We start from the raw sequence: 19904 nt of genomic DNA on the forward strand, positions 1-19904 counted from the left end.
TCTGCGTGTATGCTTAGAAGACAACCTTATTTGCAGAAGACAGGTGTTTAGTCAAGTACATATAAGTGCTAAAGAATTTTATGCATAATGCATACTAAAAAAATGAAACAGTGTGACGGCAATCTGCTTTTATGCCTATTTTCATTCCATTCAATGTGACACATTAATAAGTTTGCTGCCTAAAATGCCTTTTTAAGAGTAAGTGAAGTACCCCGAATGAGCATACTTCTAGGCGTGTCAGGGTGAAGGACCTTTGCTGTGTGAATGCCAGCCAGCCGGCTGTGCATAGTGCAAGAGCTGTCTGTAATGGTGGACACAAGGTTAGTTCACGGTGACCGACCTGGCCAGGACATAACCCATTATGCATGTTTATGGATGATTTGGATGAAAGAATTGAACTATGCTTTCAAATTATCCTGTGATATTAAATTAGACAGAGTTACTGATGATCCAGGAGGCTGGCCTAAAATTAAAAATGACTTTGAAAATAAAATGATCAAAAATAAAAGGTCCTAAAAAAAAGGATGAAATAAAGAAAGAATAACCACAGAACAGTCCCTTGGAAGACTGGGGAAAAACTGGGTGAAGACTGGGTGTACTGTTTACTAAAAACCAGCAAGGTCATTTATTCTGAAAAAAAGGTTTCAGATATAATGGTTCTTAGATTAGAATATAACACCCAAGGAGTGATGGGATGGAATGGGGAAGGGATGGGTAGCTAAGAATAGGATACCCATAATTTAAATATATACTGATATATTTTACTGATGTAAGTGGTAAAACTATAATCTGTCCTTCATAATAAAGGAATATTGATCGGGGGCCCTATTCACCAAGAAGAGCCTCTAACACCCTAACTTTCTTTCCTATGATGTTAAAAAGGAGAACAGAAAGAGAAAAAAAGGAAGAAAGCTTTCTTAGCCTTAAGACAGATTCCCCTGCACCCTACCCACAGTGACTCTCTTGCTTCGTCTTAAGTGGTTTCTGATTCTGCAGGGCCTGCTGCCCTCAGTATTCACTTATCTGGTGCTCTTTACTTTTCCATCTTTTATCAGGACACTTCCTTTCACTTTCTCAGCCTTTCCCTGAAACAGTACCCTCAAAGATGATGAGAGATGGATCCTTACTGTTGGTTGTGTTTTGTCAGGTCCTACCCTCCATGACGCTTCTTTTGAAGTGTCTGGCTGGCTACTGCTGCATTCTTTGACCTTCCTCTCCCTTCAGAATCAATGACATTGCAACACATTCTCCATATCTCTCCTGTGCCCTTCAGGGTTTCTTTATGGATCCAACCCTAGGTGTCCCCAAGATTTGGATCCCAGAACCCTATTTCTCTCACTTTGCACAATCTCAGTGAATTCATCCAACTCCATGGCTCCCAACCATCGCTTTTTGAGGACTACATAATTTCATACTTAAAGGAAAGTTGAAAGAATAGCACAAGGAACTCCCATATAATCTTCATGCAGAGTCACCAATTCTTTACCATTTGAATGTAGACCAGAGACATTCTGGCCCTTTACCTCTAAATAATTCAATGTGGTTTCCCTAAGAACAAGGACTCATAGCTACAGTAGTTTTCAACCTCAGAAAAGTTGATACAATATAATTATGTAATCCACAGTCTATATTCAGATATAATTCATGGCCCCACTAAGTCCTTCAGAGCTATTTTTCCGGTCCATGCTCACTGCCGTGCCAAGGGCAAGGACCTCCTTCCAGGCCAGCTGTTCCACGGCACCACCTTCTGAGTAAAGTTCTGTACTGATGTCATCTCCGCTTTAAAATGCCTAAAGCCTGCCTCACTTTTTCCTCCTAAAACATGTCGTCCTCATCTCTGTGTCTTTCTTATTATTTTTAATGGTATTAAAACTCTCCCAGCCATACAGGTTTGAGGCTATGGAACATCTTTTGTTCTTTACGCCCAGTTAGCTGGGTAAGTCTTCAAGGTTCTTCCTGTGAAATGCTCCTTCAGCCTGGCTCTGCATGAGCCATCGTGGGCTAAGGCCCACTCACTGCACAGCTCAGACGAATATTTCCAGTCACCCTCATCTGAAGGGCTCAGAAAAAGCTTGCAGTGATTGTTCTATCTTCCATGACCTTCGTCAGAACTCAGAGTCTGTGAAGCACCAGAATAATGGATCAGCCAACAACGTGTACTAATTCAAAGATCTGTTTCTATACACAGTCTCTAACACGTCTTCCCACTCCCGTTAAATCGATGTTGAATAAACATTTCATTATTATGTTAGCGTGTTGGAAATAGAGCAACTGTCTGAAACTCACACATGCAGAGGAAATGCGTCTAACTGATAACCAGCCTTCTTCCCAAGCCCACCACCAGTGGGAAAACACTAACTCTTTAATCCATTTAAAGATTGGCCTGATTCCATAATTTAAATAGTTCCTGTAGGAAGTGTTTAATCTCCCTTGAAAAATTCACTTTCTTAGAGATCCTTCCCTGTGCCCTGTTTGCAGCAAAGAACTGTCATAGCAGAGTTGAGACCGCTATCGGTTATAAAGGCTGCTTGTAAGGTTGGCTTTTGATTGACATCTAAAAACCTTGGCTTTCCAGCTAAGACTCCCTAATAAGAATGGCTCACTGTGCCTAAACTGTGCAAACCATATGGTTTATGCTGAACACCTGCTTTCCTTCTGCAAGTCTGGAATTCCGCTATGTTCAGGACAGAGGGCACCCCTGACCAGCTCTCACAAAAACCTTGGCCATTGAGTTTCCAGTGAGCTTCCCCAGTAGAGAGAATTTCACAACTAATTTCTGGGGTAATTAAGTGTATCCTGTGTGACTCACTAGAAAAGGACTCTTGGAAGTTTGCACCTGGTTTCCTCTGGACTTCAGCCTATATGCCCTTTCCCTTTGCTGGTTTTGCTTTGTATCCACTTGCTGTAATAAATCAGAGCCCTACATGTTGAGTCTTGTGAGTCCTTCTAGCAAGTCATTGAACCTAGAGGTAGTCTTGGGAACCCTAACACACCCTGCTTTTCTCCTTGTGGCAGGTTCTAATTGTCCCCAGATGGCTGCAGCACATACTGCCATCCCACATGCTCTTACAGTATGATTTTGACGGAGACGTGGAATCTGTATTACCTCCCCTAGAATTGTGTGAACTATGCCTATGGTGGAAGTGATGCTTGTGACTTCTGAGGTTAGGTGATAAAAAGCAGTATGGCTTTCTCCTGGTTATCTTTGTGCCATCCTCGTTTTCAGACCCAGTTATCATGCCATGAAGAAGCCCTAGCAGGCATCTGAGGAGAACCTTTAAGGTCCCAGCAGACAGCCAACATCAACTACCAATGGAATGAGAGAGGTTTCCAGCCCCAGCCCTCAAGTCACCTCCCCTGTTGCCCCACTTCACGTCTTCCTAGCCGAGGCCCCCAGCATTGTGGAGCAGAGATGCTGTCTTTCACATACCCTTTCCAAACCCCTGGCCCAAAGAATCTGAAAATGGCTATTGTTTTACATGTTGTGTATGCATTGGCCTGTTATACAACAATAGTGACTCCCTAAGGTGGCATCCAGGTACATGGAGACACGGATATGACTTAGCATCCTGATGCTGGCGGGGGGCGGGGGGGGGGGGCGCTGGAGAATAAGATTTTGGTTTGTTTTTTGCTTGTTCTGGTCTCTGGGATAATATCCCTAGTCCACCTGATTGCTCTTTTCCTTGTTGGCATTAGTGGCCTGCAGACTTGGTTAACTGTCAGTTTTTTTCTATTTTTCTTTCTTTTTCTCTGGACTTGGTTGGAACCCTCGTGGCATGTTTGGGATTACTCAGTCTTATTTTTACTCCCATAGTTACTGTTGATCCCACAGAAGCCTTCTGTGACTCCCATTCAGTCCCAGAGCTAATAATGCTCGGCTCTGCAGCTGAGAGCTGAGCCCTCTCTGCAGAACTGCAGCTACTCCAGGGTCTTATTTATGCCACAAAATATCGAAAGTGGCTCAGGATTGATGACTCTCAGTGCCTCCTTCTGCTGACAGTGCTGTCCTACCAGCGTATGTGCCCCAGGCCAATGAAAGGGCAGAGGTGTTTTGCTTCAAAAGTTTTCACGAGAGATGGGGCCCAGGAGACCACCCCCAGTGCCTTTTCACTGTTACTCTCATTTATCTAGTGCACTTCTCTCTGTCCAGGACAAGAAGACTCTGCCTGATGAAAGTCTAGGTAGGGATGGGTATGTTAGGAAATACATTGGCTGTTTCTGGCATCCTTTTCCTTTTCCCTTATTTTCTTCTTCCTACAATTTCCCAGGCAGACTGTTCCGATCTTTCTACTTTCCATTTCAGCTATTGTTTAAGCCTTATTGGCAAAGGATATTTCCTCCACATTTGGAGAACTCTACGATCAGAGCCTTCCAGGTTTGCTCATGGATATTCTGAGGTCCATAAGGCTGTGAGTTGCATTGCAAGGCACGTGTGTGTGTGTGGGTGCTCCATGATCCGGTCAATTTGCTACAAAAATCGGCCATCACACCCATTAATAGTTACTCGTCATTTTTCTCTGTCTCCTGAAAAGCTACTTTCTATCTCTGTGGACTTGCCTATTTTGGACATTTCATATAAGAAGTGATACAATGTGTGGTATTTTGGTTTAGCTTCTGTCACTTACCATAATGTTCTCTGTGCTATAACATCGATCAGTACTTTATTCCTTTTATTACCAAATAATATTGCATTGTGCTAATAGAGCACATTTTGTTTATCCATCCATCAGTTGATGACATGGATAGTTGAGATCCATTTCTAATCACAGTTCCTAAACACAGTCCTTTCCACCTTTGATCTTAGTCACTTCTGCTGCTAGGATCCTTCTCCTAAAACATCACATTTAATCCTGCCACTCGGCTTATCAGAATGAATTGTCCTCTTTGTCTAAGAGATGCTAAAAGAACACCTTGACCTTGCATTTGCTGCTCTCTTCAGTTTGATGGCAGCTGGGCAAGAACGAGCAGACACTGCCTCTCTCTCACAGGGCAGTTTTGTCCGGTGCTGCTCAAGTCGCATTGAAAGGGCCTTTATCTGATCAAAACAAACAGACATACAGGCCACAAAGAAACAGACCCCAAGGAAGAAAAGCAAAAGCCCAAAGTGTAGAAAGGAACACGGATAAGATGTAGCTTTAGGATTTATTCGTACTTCTTTTCATCACTGAATTATTAAGAATTCACGAGGCTTCTAGGAGGATCATGGGTTTTACAGTCAGTACAATCAGCTGTGTTAGTTTGAAGTCCTGGCTGAGGCACTTAATATTGGTACTCTTTAAATTCTCTCCTTCAGAGATTTTAGGCAAATTTTCTTTTTTTCTATGTAGAGTAGGGTTGGTTATTCCCACTTCAGAGCTCTGTTGTGAATTAAAATATATAAACACTTAACTACTATGCCCACCCCATAATAGGCACTCTGTGAATAAGAAGGCACTATAATGATTGTTATGGTTGAACATAGGGTTAAATTTTTCAGTTATTTTCAATAAAGCCAATCTAAGATCTGAACTATGTTTTGGTGTTCTTTCATTGTTTTATAGAGTTGGTGATTTAATTTCAGTATTGTCCTAGTGCTTTAAAATTAGTATCCATTTAAGGCAGAAATTATCTAATCAGTTCGAGGCCTTTATGTTCCTTGTCCACCATTACCCTTGATGTAATTTGAAAAAAATCAGTATTTCTTTTGGGAAATGGTCTGTGATAGTGTCTCATTTTATCACAATACAAGCTTTTATGAAGTGCCCTAGGGAGAAATACCTTAAACATTGTACTGGATTACACTGAGGTAAATTTCTCATAGAAATGAATCTTTGAAGTTGGCATTCACTAGCAAGTGTGACTTGATAGCAGTTATTAAAGATATAATCCAAGAAAAAATATATAACCTAACATATTATTCTTTGCAATAATTATAACACATTAATTTTTAAAAGATTTTGAATGGTAGATAAATTATAATTGCTTGGGTCTTTTATAGATGATCATAAAATTTGAATTATTCTTTATTTGTAAGTTCATGGTTTAGAACAATTTTAAATGTACAATAATTTATTTTTAGTTTCATAAATAAACAACCATGAACTAGTTCCTTCTTTCAAAATTATAAGTACTTAGAAATGCAATAGCCATTTTTTTCATTGAGGCATTTGTGATTTGAGAGGTTAAATTAATCAAGTATTTAAAAATTAACCTTTGTTCATAATAAGGCTAATACATTGAAGACTGACTATTAGGTATCACTTCTCTTTCCATGTTTTAATTATTCAATATCATTTCTTTCTCCTCCCTCCCATAGGATTATCCTTGTCAAGATGATTATTCAATAGTCCACAGGAAATGCCGTTCTCAGTTCACAGATTTAAATGGTTCCAAAAGATGTGGCATCCACACTTGGCATGATGAGAGTGGGATTTATGCTAATTCACATGTAAAACAAAAACTGTACCCGTTAACTGGTGGTCCCATTGTCCCATTTTTACAATAATGTATGAAATCAGATTCTCTAACTAATGAAAGAATAATGGATTTAACAGCTGATGATGTTTTTATCCTAATAAATGCAATGGAAATAATACTTTAGTAGTTTTCTTTAAAAGTAAAATTTTAGATTCTAGACCAGTGTGCATAATCATTTCATAAGCTACTCTGGTGTTTTTCCAAAGTTTAGTATCTATACCACTGAGGTGTGCAATTCTAAATAGTACTTGGTATAATTTTATTTTATTTTACTTATGGAGTGTGTATTTATTTGAATTTTATTAGGGAAAAAAAGCATAAAGCTAACACAATCAAGCTTATGGTTGCTTAGGTTGTGGCTAATTTTTAAAAAGTAAGTGAATTTAAATTCCACTTTTCAGTGAATAAAATTAAAGACAATGTTTAGATTTGACATGAATCTCCAATGGTGGACATTCGGGTACCACTACTGGCAGCATAATAGTGTGACTGTGTGTGTAGGGGTGTTGGAGGAGTGTTTATAGACCGTGATTTTTCTGTGGTGGCTAGCAGCACTGTGGAAGGTCTATTCAGCATAGTGTTTTTCCTTATTTAATATAAGACTTTCTGAGTGCATGGGATAGCAGAGATGCAGACAAACTCTTAGTGAAACTTTATGATGAGAAAATCCAATAATCTAGCATTATATTCAGAAGAAATCTTAGCAGTTGTTTTGGCTCACCTTCCAATTTTACAGGTGAGCAGAGACCCACAAAGGTTTCAGTAGGCTGCCCAGGGTTACACAAATAAATTCTAGTTGATCTTTGAGGTGCATTTGAACTCTTATTTCTACTGAGGATGGGTTTAATTGTTTGGTCAACTTAGGCTAAATATACTCATTATAATCCTTTAAAAAATAATTTCATGAAACAAGGTTTCATGATAAATGCTAATTTACCACTGCCTCCAACTCTTGATTAGCAAAATATGAGAAAAACTATAAGCCGTATGAGTGTTGAAATGATAATTAATACAGAAAATGTGGATAAGCCAGATAAGCATTCATTAGCAAAGCTCTGCTATAATTTCTTGCTACTTTAAACTGTGTCTATATACACACACAAATACATATATTATATATGTATGAACACACACACACATATATATATATATTAGGTTGGCCGTTTCTGTAAGATGGCTTTACTAGCACTTTGTTGTCTTTAACTTCATTCAAAACAATTTTATTAGATTGTATTGTGACAGCTGTCATACCAGCATGCATTTAGAACAACTTATCACAATTGCTGATTTTTTGTAGCCATTTTAATATTGAAGATGGAAGTAAATATGCTACATTTTGGCATGTTATGCTTTATTATTTCAAGAAAGAAAAATGCAACCGAGACACATAAAGAAGATTTGTGTGGTATATGGAGAAGGTGCTGTGACTGACCAAACATGTCAAAACTGGTTTATGAAGTTTCATGCTGGAGATTTCCTGCTGGATGATATTCCATGGTCAGGTGGACCACTTGAACTTGATGATGATCAAATGAAGACATTAATAACAATTAACATTACACCACATGGAATATAGCAGACATACACAAAATATCCAAATCAATAAAGTTATTGGTGAAAATGAAAACTGTACCTTTTATTTTATGAAAAAAACTAGATGGACTTTTTGGCCAACCCAATATAATGTTACTTCTTTATATATTGCCTATTCCAGTGGATACCCACCTAGGGTGACCTTCCCTTCCACAGACTACAGATTCAAATTTAATCACTCCTAACATTCATTAATATATCTAGAGTGGACAGCTGTTTGAAGTATGCAAATCTGATGCCAAGCTACTCATCATTTTCTTTTGTAAGGAAAATGTCTTAATGGCCATGTAATTGCCTTTTAAGAATACCTAGTACCTGCAAAATAAAATAAAATTAATCTGTTTTAGCAGGAATTCTATATTGTCACGACGATTAACATCACATTTCAAGCGAGAACAATTGGAACTTGGATTTGACCATTGGAGAATGTCCTGTTTAAGAAATGCCCACACTCCTGATGAGTCCACATGGGTGCTTGATAGGGTTCCACTTGAGACATCAAAACAAAACTCTCTCTTGTGCATTTATAAAGTTAGCTTCCCTCTTTCCTCTCCCTCCCTCTCTCCCTCTCCCCCACCTCTCTCTCTCTGTCTCTCTCCATATATATATATATATATATATATATATATATATATATATACACACACGTATATATTTGTGTGTGTGTATGTGTGTGTATACACACACAAATTTATTTAGCATTTTTCTTTTGGCTTTGGTGTGAGCCCACTAAGGCAGAATGAAGACTGCTGCTGGGAGAACGGAAGATTTGTTGGGCAGATCCAAAGCAGATATATCACAACGGTGATCTCGAGTTAAATTTAACCCACAGATAAGTTTTACTTAGTATGCCAGTATGTTCTTTTTTTATCACTTAAAAAAATCAAACTAAATTTTCTAAATTAGGACATTTTATGTAAAAGTCTGGATTTGTGTGTCCTAGACAGATTGGCATATTGGGCAGCACTAGGCCTCATTTTGATGCAGCGACGATCAGCAGGGGTGTGACATGGGCGCTCTTTAGATGGGGCTAAGTTCATGCTTTTGTCGCAGTTCTCATCTGTATGCCTCACTCGTTGTGGAGACATTATAACCCTTTACCTAAGGATAAGTGGAACAAATATGAAAGACTAAGTTGTTTGGTGAAGGGAAAGGAGTAGTACAAAAGTGGCAAAATTGACAGCGTCTTGGTGACTGAGATTAGGGTGGGGAAGGCAGAGGCTATATCCTAATAGTGGGGGCGTAGCAAATCTGGTTGAGCCTGAGTAGGAATGAGCTCCTACGGTTGTGTGGTATAGAAGATGGAGATGGGGAGTGGGCCAAGAGCTTCATAAAGACCTGGTTCCAAATTGTCTTCTGAACTCTGACACCCTCAGTTTCTCACAGCGCTGGTAACACTGACCCAAGACTCCTTCAGTGAGCCACAGATGCACCATCCTTCCTCTTTCCTGCTGCTCTATCACTGGCTTGTCTCCTCCTCCTACTGCTAATACCTAGATATTTCCCAGGGTTGGCCTTTACCCTGTTCTTTATACATGTCTTGGACTCAATGATCACCTTAATGTGGAACTGTAATTTCATCCTATCATTTACCATGACACACATGACAGAAGCATTCACAGTTGTGACCCAGTGCCTGGGATATGCCTAGAGTGTAATGTGGTCCCAAGATTAGTCAGGAAATAAAACGATAATTGTGATGATTAATTTCATGTGCCAACTTGACTAGGCCACTGTGCCCAGAATTTGGTCAAACATTATTCTGGATATTTTTCTGTGAAGGTATTTTGGGACGAGATTGACATTTAAATTGGTGGACTTCCAGTAAAGCAGATTGCTCTTCACAATATGTGTGGGCCTCATCCAATCAGTTGAAGGCCTGGATAGACTACAAATGCTGACCTTCCCTGAACATAAAAGGAGTTTTGCAGTGGACTCTCTTCAGATTTCAACTGCAACATCAAATCTCCCTTAGTTTTTCAGCCTGAGGTCCCATGCTATAGATTTTGGTCTTAACATGTAAACATGGATACGCACATCCTATGGTTCTGTTTCTCTGGAGAATCCTGACTGATATAATAGTGCACAGAATGCTTTTGGGGGTGGGGGAGGAGGGTGGGCATGACAGTCACAAAAGAATTTCACAAAGGTGTGACATAGGTTAGATTTGCTGCAGATTATAAAATATTTAGATTGGGCTGGATTTAACTGTACTGCTTTCTTTCCCACCTAGGAAAACTTTCCAGAATATAAATTAGTAAGAGTGATGTTATTATAGGTATACATTAGTTCACATACTTATGCAAGAAACAAAATTTTAAAACTGGCTTAAATAATAGCACATTTGTGATCTCATGTAACAAGAAGTCCAGCGGTAGGGCAGGCCCCCAGTGCACTACATCCATGCTCTGCGGCTCCTTGCCTCTGCCCTCCTTACACTGGCTGCAAGGTGGGTAAAGCTGTTCCAGGCCTCGTGTCCAGACATGAAAATACCCAGAGGGAAAAAAATGGTGTCTCTTGCATGTGTTTCTCCGGAGGCAGGAAACCTTTCCCAGAAGCCTCTTCCATGCTGTCTTAGTGGCCAAAATTGGTTCACATGCACAGTCCTAAAACACTCCCAGGTGAAGGCAAAGCCATGATTGGCTTAGACAATCCAGCATCTCATTTGGAGCTGTGAATGGGGTTACCTTCCTCTGGATCTTGTTGGTGGCTTTTGGAGGCAAAGCAGGGTCCTGTCCTGTCAGGAAGAGAGAAGGGAAGGGGGCAAGCAGATGTTGGGTAGGAAGCCAGCAAAGTCACGGAAGGGGCCACGTGGAAGTTGGCTTTCCCTTTTTTCTGTGCAAACAGATGCTTTCTTGGTTCTCTGCCAAACAAAACATTGCTTTGTTAAAAAAAAAATCAAACCACACAGAGCATATTATTTTTTGAGACCTTACTGCAGTTACTGGGGCATGAGGATGAGCACATGACAATTTACTTGAAAACTCCTACTAAACGTCTTTGCTCTCACATCTCTTCCTCCTCCCCTTTCTCTTGAATCTATATAGTCATCAAAACTTCACATTCCAATACAGTTTCTCTCCCCTTCTCTATTTCAGAAGTTGCACTTACACCTTTTTCCTGTTTCTTGCCCGTAAACTCTGCCTATTTATTCCTAACCTGAGGACCTGGAAGCCTGGCCTCCACTCTTGGAGGATCATCAAACCATCTATTCAGTTACCAGTTTCTGAGAAAAGAAATTTTCTTCATTTCATTACATAGAGAAAGGTCTTCAATATTCTTTATTTTTTGAAAGTGTAAATCCTTTGCAAACTTGGTATTTAGACTAATATTAGTAAAAAGCTACTTTTGACCTATCTCAGAAGCGATTGTAATGGATCAGAGTCCTGAGACTGTGTGGCAGAGGCCTTCTAATCAATAACGATCAGAGACTCCAGCCCCGCCTCTCTCCTGAGCTTGATCTCACAGGCACTGCTCGTCTCCACTGGGCAGGGTTACTTCAGGAGGAAGTAATCTATTGCAAACTGCTCTCTCCTGTTTTCGGTTGCTGTTGACAGCATCACCGTCCTCCCAACAATCATTTTAAATTTCCTCCTTGCTCTTTACATTAATATAGCACCTCCTGAATTTTTATCTGGGGGCATTAATAGATGTTCCTTAAAGAAAGTGTTCTGTGGCCAAATGCCTTTGGGGAATGCTGTATGTCACATCCCTGTCTTGGAGCATTACAATACACGTTCAAATGTTAAAGACCCCGAGGAATTCTGTAGAACAGAAGGCAGTCAAACCCTATTTAATTCAGCATTTCCCAAACCATTTCATCATAGAATCATTTTTGCCGGGAATATCCATTTATGTTTCTTGCGATATTAGTATTTAATGTAAAATATTGCTCTAAGCAATTTCTAAATAAGGATGGGGGACAAATTTAACTTTTGAGTATCCAGTGAGTACCACATACACATTTGAAGTAGATTTTTAAAAATCCAGGCTCCATTAATAAGGGGGAGGAAGCCCAAGTACCTCTCTTAAGAAACAGAAATTCAACTTCACGATGATGAAATAGATATAGGTTTACCTTACGTGTTATGGTAACTGGCATGTGCACGATCTATACTTTCTCTCTTATCTTTCTAAACAAAGGGTAATGGCTAACTCCTGCTTTACATTCTCAAAACTACTTATGTTACATTTTACTCTGTTTTAATTACATACCACTAAAATTTGTGGCCTATGATTTCACTCTCATTTTTTTCAACTATCATTTTAGTGTAGGCAAAATTGAGTATTTGTATATAATAAATATTTTATTCTACATTGTACTACCAGACTAAGGACTTAATGGGAATCTTTTTTTACCTTAACACTTAATGTATTGAATTTATGTAGATGCCTAATAAATGTTCATTTATAGCTATGCAATATTCTACAGGTTCTTAGCCTGACTTCAAGAATTATTAGAAGAAAGTTTGCATTTACTTAAACTTAATTTCATTCTATACAAATGGGTAGAGTTATCAAGCAGGAAAACAAATTGAAAGAGAAAACCTGAAACAAATTAGGAAATATTTGGGAGAGGAGAAATTCAAGCTATGATTGGAAAATGGGGAGGAATAAAAAAATGAATTAAAAGAATACTTTTCAATATTGTATATTTTGATGCTTTTTACTTACATTTTTAGTAAAAATTTATACAAACCCCCAGTAGATTTAATTCAGGTAGCATATTGATAATTCAATTGATATAACATTGATCATTTAAAAGTTGATTGAAGGAAACTTCTGGTCAAGATGGTGGCATAGATAAACAGAATACTCAAATCCTCCCACAACCACATCAAAAATACAACTAAACTACAGAACAACCATCAGTCAGAACTGCCTGAAATCTAGCTAAATGGAAGTCCTACAACTAAGGATATAAAGAAGTCACATTGAAGCTTCTTGGTAGGAGGGGCAAAGACGTGGAAAAGGTTGGTCCCACACCCACATGTGGCAGATAAAAATTGAGTTGTATCAGCTGCAAAGGTCCCCCTGAGGAGTGAGAGGTCCCAGAGTTACAACAGGCACCCCCAGCCTAGGTTCCATACCAGGAAGAGAAATTCCCATAACTTCTGGCTGTGAAAATCAGTGAAGATTGGGGCTGAGTGAGATGGAAGGCTTCTAAGGACCCAGGCAATTCCTCAAAAAGGGCCCACACAGGCTTACCCAGACTCACTTGAGACTTTCTCCTTCTGAGCTCCAGCACTGGGCAACAGCTCAAAAGGCACCAGGGACATACAGGAGGATCTTAATTGTCTGGCATCAGGGTGAGAGCTGGGGGGACAGCCTTCTTCCATTTGGAAGTGCTGGCAGAGGCCACTGTTCCTTTTCTTTGCCCTTCGCCCCAACAGAGCCAGCAGGCAGATACTGTATCTGAGACTCCCTCAACCTGGCTACCACTGTTTGCTCCACCCTGGTGATTCCCTGAGACTGCCACCCCACCCAACTTGCAGGCCCACCCAACCTATTTCCAGTGGCTTTTCCATGTGAATGATCTGTTTTGACTCATGCTTCAGACCTTTCTAAAACCTCTCAGGTAATATCTGACCTCAGTATTCCCTGTACCTCTTGCTAAGTGGCCCCAGGCACAACACTAGTGGCAGCCAGGCCTGATTCACAGCTTGGCCTCTTCTGGTCACCTCCAAGTCCTTCACAAGTAGTGGTCATCTGCAGATCACTTTGGAGCTCATGCCAGTGGCTCTGGGCAGAACACAGGTGGTGGCTGACCTTGACCTGCCTTTTCTAGGAAGCCCCAGACCCAGCCAACCCAGTGGACAGCTTCAGACAATGTTAAAGCACCACCCAACCACCTCCACAAATAATACACTCAAGGGGAAGACTCAGTAGGGACCAGAGCCCCACTGAATTAAGTTCTTCTCTGTGGAGTGGGCCCCTGCACATCTGATTCTCCATGGTGGTAGCAGACAGTCCTTGCAGCCAATTTATCTGGGGTAAACATCTCCCACTGATGTGCCAACAGCATTCAAGGCTCAACTACAACAGGAAGATTTACTCAGCCCATTCCAGGGTGGGCAGGCACCTGGAGTGCCCAGCTCAGGTGAACAGGGTGGGTGTGCCACTGGATCCTACAGGACATCTGCTACATTAGACCACTCTACCAAGCCCAAGAGACATATTGGCTCTACCTAATATGCAGTAGCAAACACAGGGAGGCTGCCAAAATGAAGAGACAAATAAACATGTCCAAATGAATGAACAGAACAAAACTCTGGAAGAACTAAATAAAATGGACTCAAGCAACCTACTAGATGTAGAGTCAAAACACTCATTCTGTTATGCTCAAATGAATTTAGGAGAAGAGTAGATAGAACTTCAACAGCAAAAAATAATATAGAAAACATAAAAGGACGATTTAGAAATGAAGAATACGCTAACTAAAGTGAAGAATAATTTACAGGGAATCACAGTAGAGTAGATGAAGCCAAGAATAAAAAGAACAATTTGGAATATAAGGAAGCAAAAAACAAACAAACAACAAACAAACAAAAAACCCAAGCAAACAAACAAACAAACAAAAAAACAATCAGAACAGCAGAAAGAAAAATCCAAAAAAAAATGAAGACAGTGTAAGGATCCTCTGGGACAACTTCAAGTTTACCAACATTCACATCATGTGGGTGCCAGAAGGAGTAGAGAGAAAGCAAGAAGTTGGAAACCTATTTTAAAAATAGTGATGGAAATCTTCTCTAACCTGGTGAAAGAAATAAACATACAAGCCCAGGAAGCACAGAGAGTCCCAAGCAAAATGAACCCAAAAAGGCCCACACCAAGACACATCATAATTAAAATGCAAAAGATTAACAACAGAGAGAATCTTAAGAATCAGCAAGAAAAATGTTAGTTACCTTCAAAGGAGCTCCCATGAGACTGCTGATTTCTCAACAGAAGCTTTACAGGCCAGAAGAGTTAACAAGAAATATTCAAAGTAATGAAAAACAAGAACCTACAACCAAGATTACTCTACCTTGCAAAGCTATCATTAAGAATTGAAAGACATATAGCCCTAGCTGGTGTGGCTCAGTGGGTTGAGTGCCGGCCTGCAAATCAAAAAGTCACTGGTTTGATTCCCAGTCAGGGCACATGCCTGGGTTGCAAGCCAGGTCCCCAGTAGGGGGTGCACAAGAAGCAGCTACACATTGATGTTTCTCTCCCTCTCTTTCTCCCTCCCTTCTCCTGTTAAAAAAAGAATTGGAAGAGCTTCCAATTCTTTAATATAAAAAGCTTCCCAGAAAAGAAAAGGTTAAAGGAGTTCATCATCACCAAATCAGTATTACATGAAATGTTAAAGGGTCATCACCACCAAGTCAGTATCACATGACTGAAGAAATGTGAAGAAGAAAAAAGAGGAGGAGGGAGAGAGGGAGGAGGAGGGAGAAAAAAAGAAAAAAAGAAAAAAATATGAATAATAAAATGTCAATAAATACATATCTATCAACAATTAAATCTAAAAAACAAAATGAACAAGCAGAACAGAAAAAGGCTCGTAGACAGAGAGAACATTTTGTTTGTTGCCAGATGGGAGGGAGTTATGGGGTTGGATGGAAAAAAGTAAAGGAATTAAGAAGTACACATTGGTAGTAGTAGAATAATCACAGGGATGGAATTACAGCATAGGGAATATAATCAATAATATTCTAATATCTATGTGTGGTGTCAGATGGGTATGAGATTCATTGGAATGATCACTTAGTATGTTATATAATGTCTAATCATTGGGGTGTACACCTGAAACTAATATAATATTTTATGCTACCTCTAATTGAACAATCAAAAATGATTTTTAAAACAAGTTGATTGGGCTTTTTAAAAAAAGGCCCGAAAGTTAGCCATTGAAAAGCCACTAGTCACTACTTAAAAAAACAAACTGCACACAGTATAATGTGGCATTTTAAAAACTGAAGTACACCAAATAAAAGAAATATTTTTTAAAGGCTCAAGCAAATAGAGGAATCTGGAAACACTTTTCTGTTCAAGCCAGCTGAAGAAAAGAACAGAGGAAAATCATAAAATAAAGAGCATTTCTTTTCAGTATGCCTCTTTCTTTTATGTAGTTTAAAGTCCAGTGCAGTGTGCAAAAAGCTGATTCATAAAGTAGAAAGATAGAAAAAGAAGCTGTTGGCATTTCTGATTTTATTGAATAACTGCAAAACTGGCCGTGAAAGGGAAGAAAAAACTCAAGGAAATGGGTAATTGAAAGACGTGACAAGACAGTTATTAAAAAGTAGATGAAGTGGGTGTGGAGTCAAATTTAAGGCCTCTCATTTTAGAGAAATCAGGTGGAGAAAATTATCTCAAGAGGTTGCCAAACATATGGCATGCTGAAGAATCTTGGATTTCTCTGAAGATGAGCTTGTCTCAGATGAAGACTTGAGTAGAGAAAGGAGTAGAGAATAAGCAGATTGTCTCATCCTCTCCATTTCTGCTAAAGAGAGGTGGAGGTACGGATTATTTGTGGAAAAATTTCAATGATGAAATTTTAAAACATGTTTAGACTTTTAGAACTGAACCATAGAAAATATACATTGGCTACCCACCCTGAGGCGATGTTGGACATAAAAGTGTTTGTGGCACCAGGATTCCTTGGAGGTACAGTTGGTTCTCGGTGAAGCAGGAGATGTATAAGATGAGTCTGGAGCATCTTGTAGCTCCAGAGAGTAAGCAAGTGTTCAACAGTGCTCACTTCGACAACACAGATACTAAAATTGGATCAATATAGAGAAGATTACCAATAAAATTGGACCTGCACATGGATGACACGCAGATTCAGGAAGCATTCCATATTTTAAGCATTATGCTAAATGAAATAAGCCAGACAGTGAGGGACAAATATCATGTGATCTCACACCTTTAACTGGAACCTAATCAACAAAAGAAAAAAGCAAGCAAAATATAACCAGAGACAATGAAATTAAGAACAATCTGACAGTAACCAGAGCGGAGGGAGAGGGGATAATGGGGGGAAGGGGGAAGGGTTTTCAGGAGTAACTATAAAGGACACATGGACAAAACCAAGGATGGGTGGAAGCAAGGGAGGGAGGAGGGTTTGGCTGGGGTTGGTGGGGAGTGGTGGGGAGTAAACGCAGACAACTGTAATTGAACACCAATAAAATAATTTAAAAAAAAGAAAGTGTTCAACACACACACACACACACACACACACAGTGATGAAGATATGTCAAAGGAACATGGGAGTCAACTGGAAGAGCTCCAAAAGGTCACAGTTGGAACACAATTTTAAGCAACAAAATTTAAAAAAATTATATTGGACTCTAACCCAAAGTATAAAATAAATATCCATGAGTAAATAAATGATTGAATAAATAAAGAAATGAGCAAGAATAGAGAATCTCCTATGCAGAAGATTCCAAACAAATTATGTAGATAGATATTCCACTCTTGAGGGCATGAGCATAGATTCCAATGTGTTAAGTGTGGGCTGCACATAGTGACTTTCTTCCAAATAGTACCAGATGGAAATGGGCAACAGAGTAACTTTATAGTGGAGAATCCTCAGCCCGGTGGTCAGGTCAACATCAACGTTAATAATAATGTTGATAGTCTGTACCTTTGATGTGATGTGATAAAAATGGCTCTTGACCTGAGTGACCTTCCTCTAAAACCCAATAACTCCAGTATAATCATGAGAAAAACATTAGATAAATTCCAACTGAGAGACATCTATAAAATATTTAACCAGTATTCACCAAAACTTTCAAAGTCATCAAAAACAAGGAAAATTTAAGAAACAGCCACAGCCAAGAGGAGCTTAAGGATACATGGTTACTAAATACGCTGTAACATCAGAAAAAGGGCATTAGCTAAAAGCTAAGGAGAATCGAATAAAGTGTGAACTTTAGTTAATAATATTGTATCAACTCTAGTTTTTTAATTGTAACAAATACACCACACTAATGCTAATAACAGAGGAAATTGATTGAGGAATATATAATTCGTTATTCTATCTTCACACCTTTTCTGTAAGCTTAAAACTATTCTAAAATAAAGTTAAACATTAAAAAAGTATTTGTGTTGATTGCTGGTACCTGAAGATGCTGGCTAAAAAATTGTAACAGAGATGTGATATTTGGTAGTCAAGCTTTGTGATGTGAAACTGTTTCCTGTAAGTTGATTTGCTTTTTCAAGTAGTTAAAACACTTTTATGTAAATTCAGCAAAACTAGATCCCCCCCCCAAAAAAAAGGTAAAGAAAAGGTAGTTGGGTCCACAGGTGCAAGAAAACTACTATGTAATTTTATTTCTAAAAAGTTCAAAACATGAAATTAATGGAACATTAATGGAAATTAAAAAACTAATGAAACTAATGTTAGAAGTTGAAATGGTAATTATGTCTGGGGGCTGACTGGGAGGCGCCTGGGGTGGGGGGAGCTGCTTCGGGAAGCACATGCTTCTTTCCTTGATCTGGGTGGTAGGTGCCGCACTGTGTTTATTCACTTGGTGAGAATTCATTGGGCTGTAAGCTTTTGTATGCTGATTTTCTTTCTGACATTGATTCAATGGACTGTAAATGATTTCTGAATAATAAACACTTTTCACCGTGGGAGACATAGTAGTACTCTGTTTTGTTAGACATGTATGTTCTCTATTTACTTATTCACTTATTTCACAAGTATTTATTAAACACCTAGGACTGACTTGTCTCTGATACCATAGATTATATGGGAAATAGACCTATGAACAAACACTAATTTTTAATGATAATTGCTATAATGGTTATGTCTGCAAATATAATGGGGTCCTAGAGATGTTCTGTGAGGAGGGACACACGAGCTATACACGATGAAAGAGTGCACATTTGCCTGAAAGGAAGTGGCAAATGGGGAACAAGGTATGACAAGGAGAGAATTCTAGACAGAGGCAACAGCCTGACAAAGTCACAGAGGCAGGATGGGTTTAGGAAAACTCTTATTGTTTGAGAGAGTGATGTAAAGTGGAAGGAGCTGAGAGTTATTGGCTAAATATTTGTGCCCCACCCCAGTTCAAAAGTTGAAGTTCTAACCCCCAATGTGATGGTATTAGGAGACGGGCCTTTGGGAGGTAGTTAGGTTTAAATGGGGTCACGAGGGCCAGATCCTTAGGTTGGGATTAGTGCCCTTCTAAGAGGAGACCAGTGAGCACTCTCTCTTGGCACCATGTGAGGACAAAGTAAGAAGACAGGTGTCTGCAAGCCAGGAAGAGGGCCCTCACCAGACACCAAACCTGTCTGCCCCTTGATATTGGACTTCACAGCCTCCAGAACTGTGAGAAATAAATATTTGTTGCTAAAGTCACCCACTCTATCAAATTTTGTAATAGCCCTCAGAACTGACTAAGACACTGAGGCAGAAGAGGAAGAGAGGAGCCAGGTCTGAAAGGCCATGTGTATCATACAGAAGGAAAGATTTTATCCAGTAGATGATGAGTTTAGGCAGTGAATAATATTATAAGAAATATTATTAGAAAGGTAATTCCAAGGCACTGTAGGGGAATACTTTGAGTGGGCATAGCTCAAATCAGAAAGCCAAGAAAGAAGCTCCCATAAGAGTGCAGGAGAGACTTGTCAGTGTGGACAGGGAGCAGCAGACAGAGAGGTTCAAGATGTAGAGTTGTCATGTCGTAGTGATTGGTCAGATAAGGAGGGGAACAGGTGGGGGCCCAAGATGTCGGCGATGCTGCCGTTAATGAGGATAGAGAACTCTGACGGAAAGGTGGGAATGTGGGGGAAGATGAGTTCTGTCTGGGACATGTTGAATTTGGGACATACAAGTAGGGACATTTAGCAGGTAGCTGGAGGTA

At 39.5% G+C, this 19904-nt stretch overlaps 1 protein-coding gene and 1 pseudogene across 1 annotated transcript in view; both read left to right on the forward strand.

Moving 5' to 3' along the window:
* The window catches only part of C3H9orf135 (chromosome 3 C9orf135 homolog), a 70914-nt gene extending 64340 nt beyond the window's left edge, over positions 1-6574 (forward strand). The window contains exon 5 of the mRNA XM_036021736.1: positions 6296-6574. Within this exon, the coding sequence (XP_035877629.1) occupies positions 6296-6484 (189 nt within the window). The 3' untranslated portion in view covers positions 6485-6574. The remainder of the gene's footprint in view (positions 1-6295) is intronic.
* A 10210-nt stretch (positions 6575-16784) lies between these two features.
* Positions 16785-16897, forward strand: LOC114514038 (annotated as a pseudogene).
* The last annotated feature ends 3007 nt before the right edge of the window (positions 16898-19904 follow it).

The sequence above is a fragment of the Phyllostomus discolor genome, chromosome 3 (genome assembly GCF_004126475.2).
Source record: "Phyllostomus discolor isolate MPI-MPIP mPhyDis1 chromosome 3, mPhyDis1.pri.v3, whole genome shotgun sequence".
Taxonomy (NCBI): Eukaryota; Metazoa; Chordata; class Mammalia; order Chiroptera; family Phyllostomidae; genus Phyllostomus; species Phyllostomus discolor.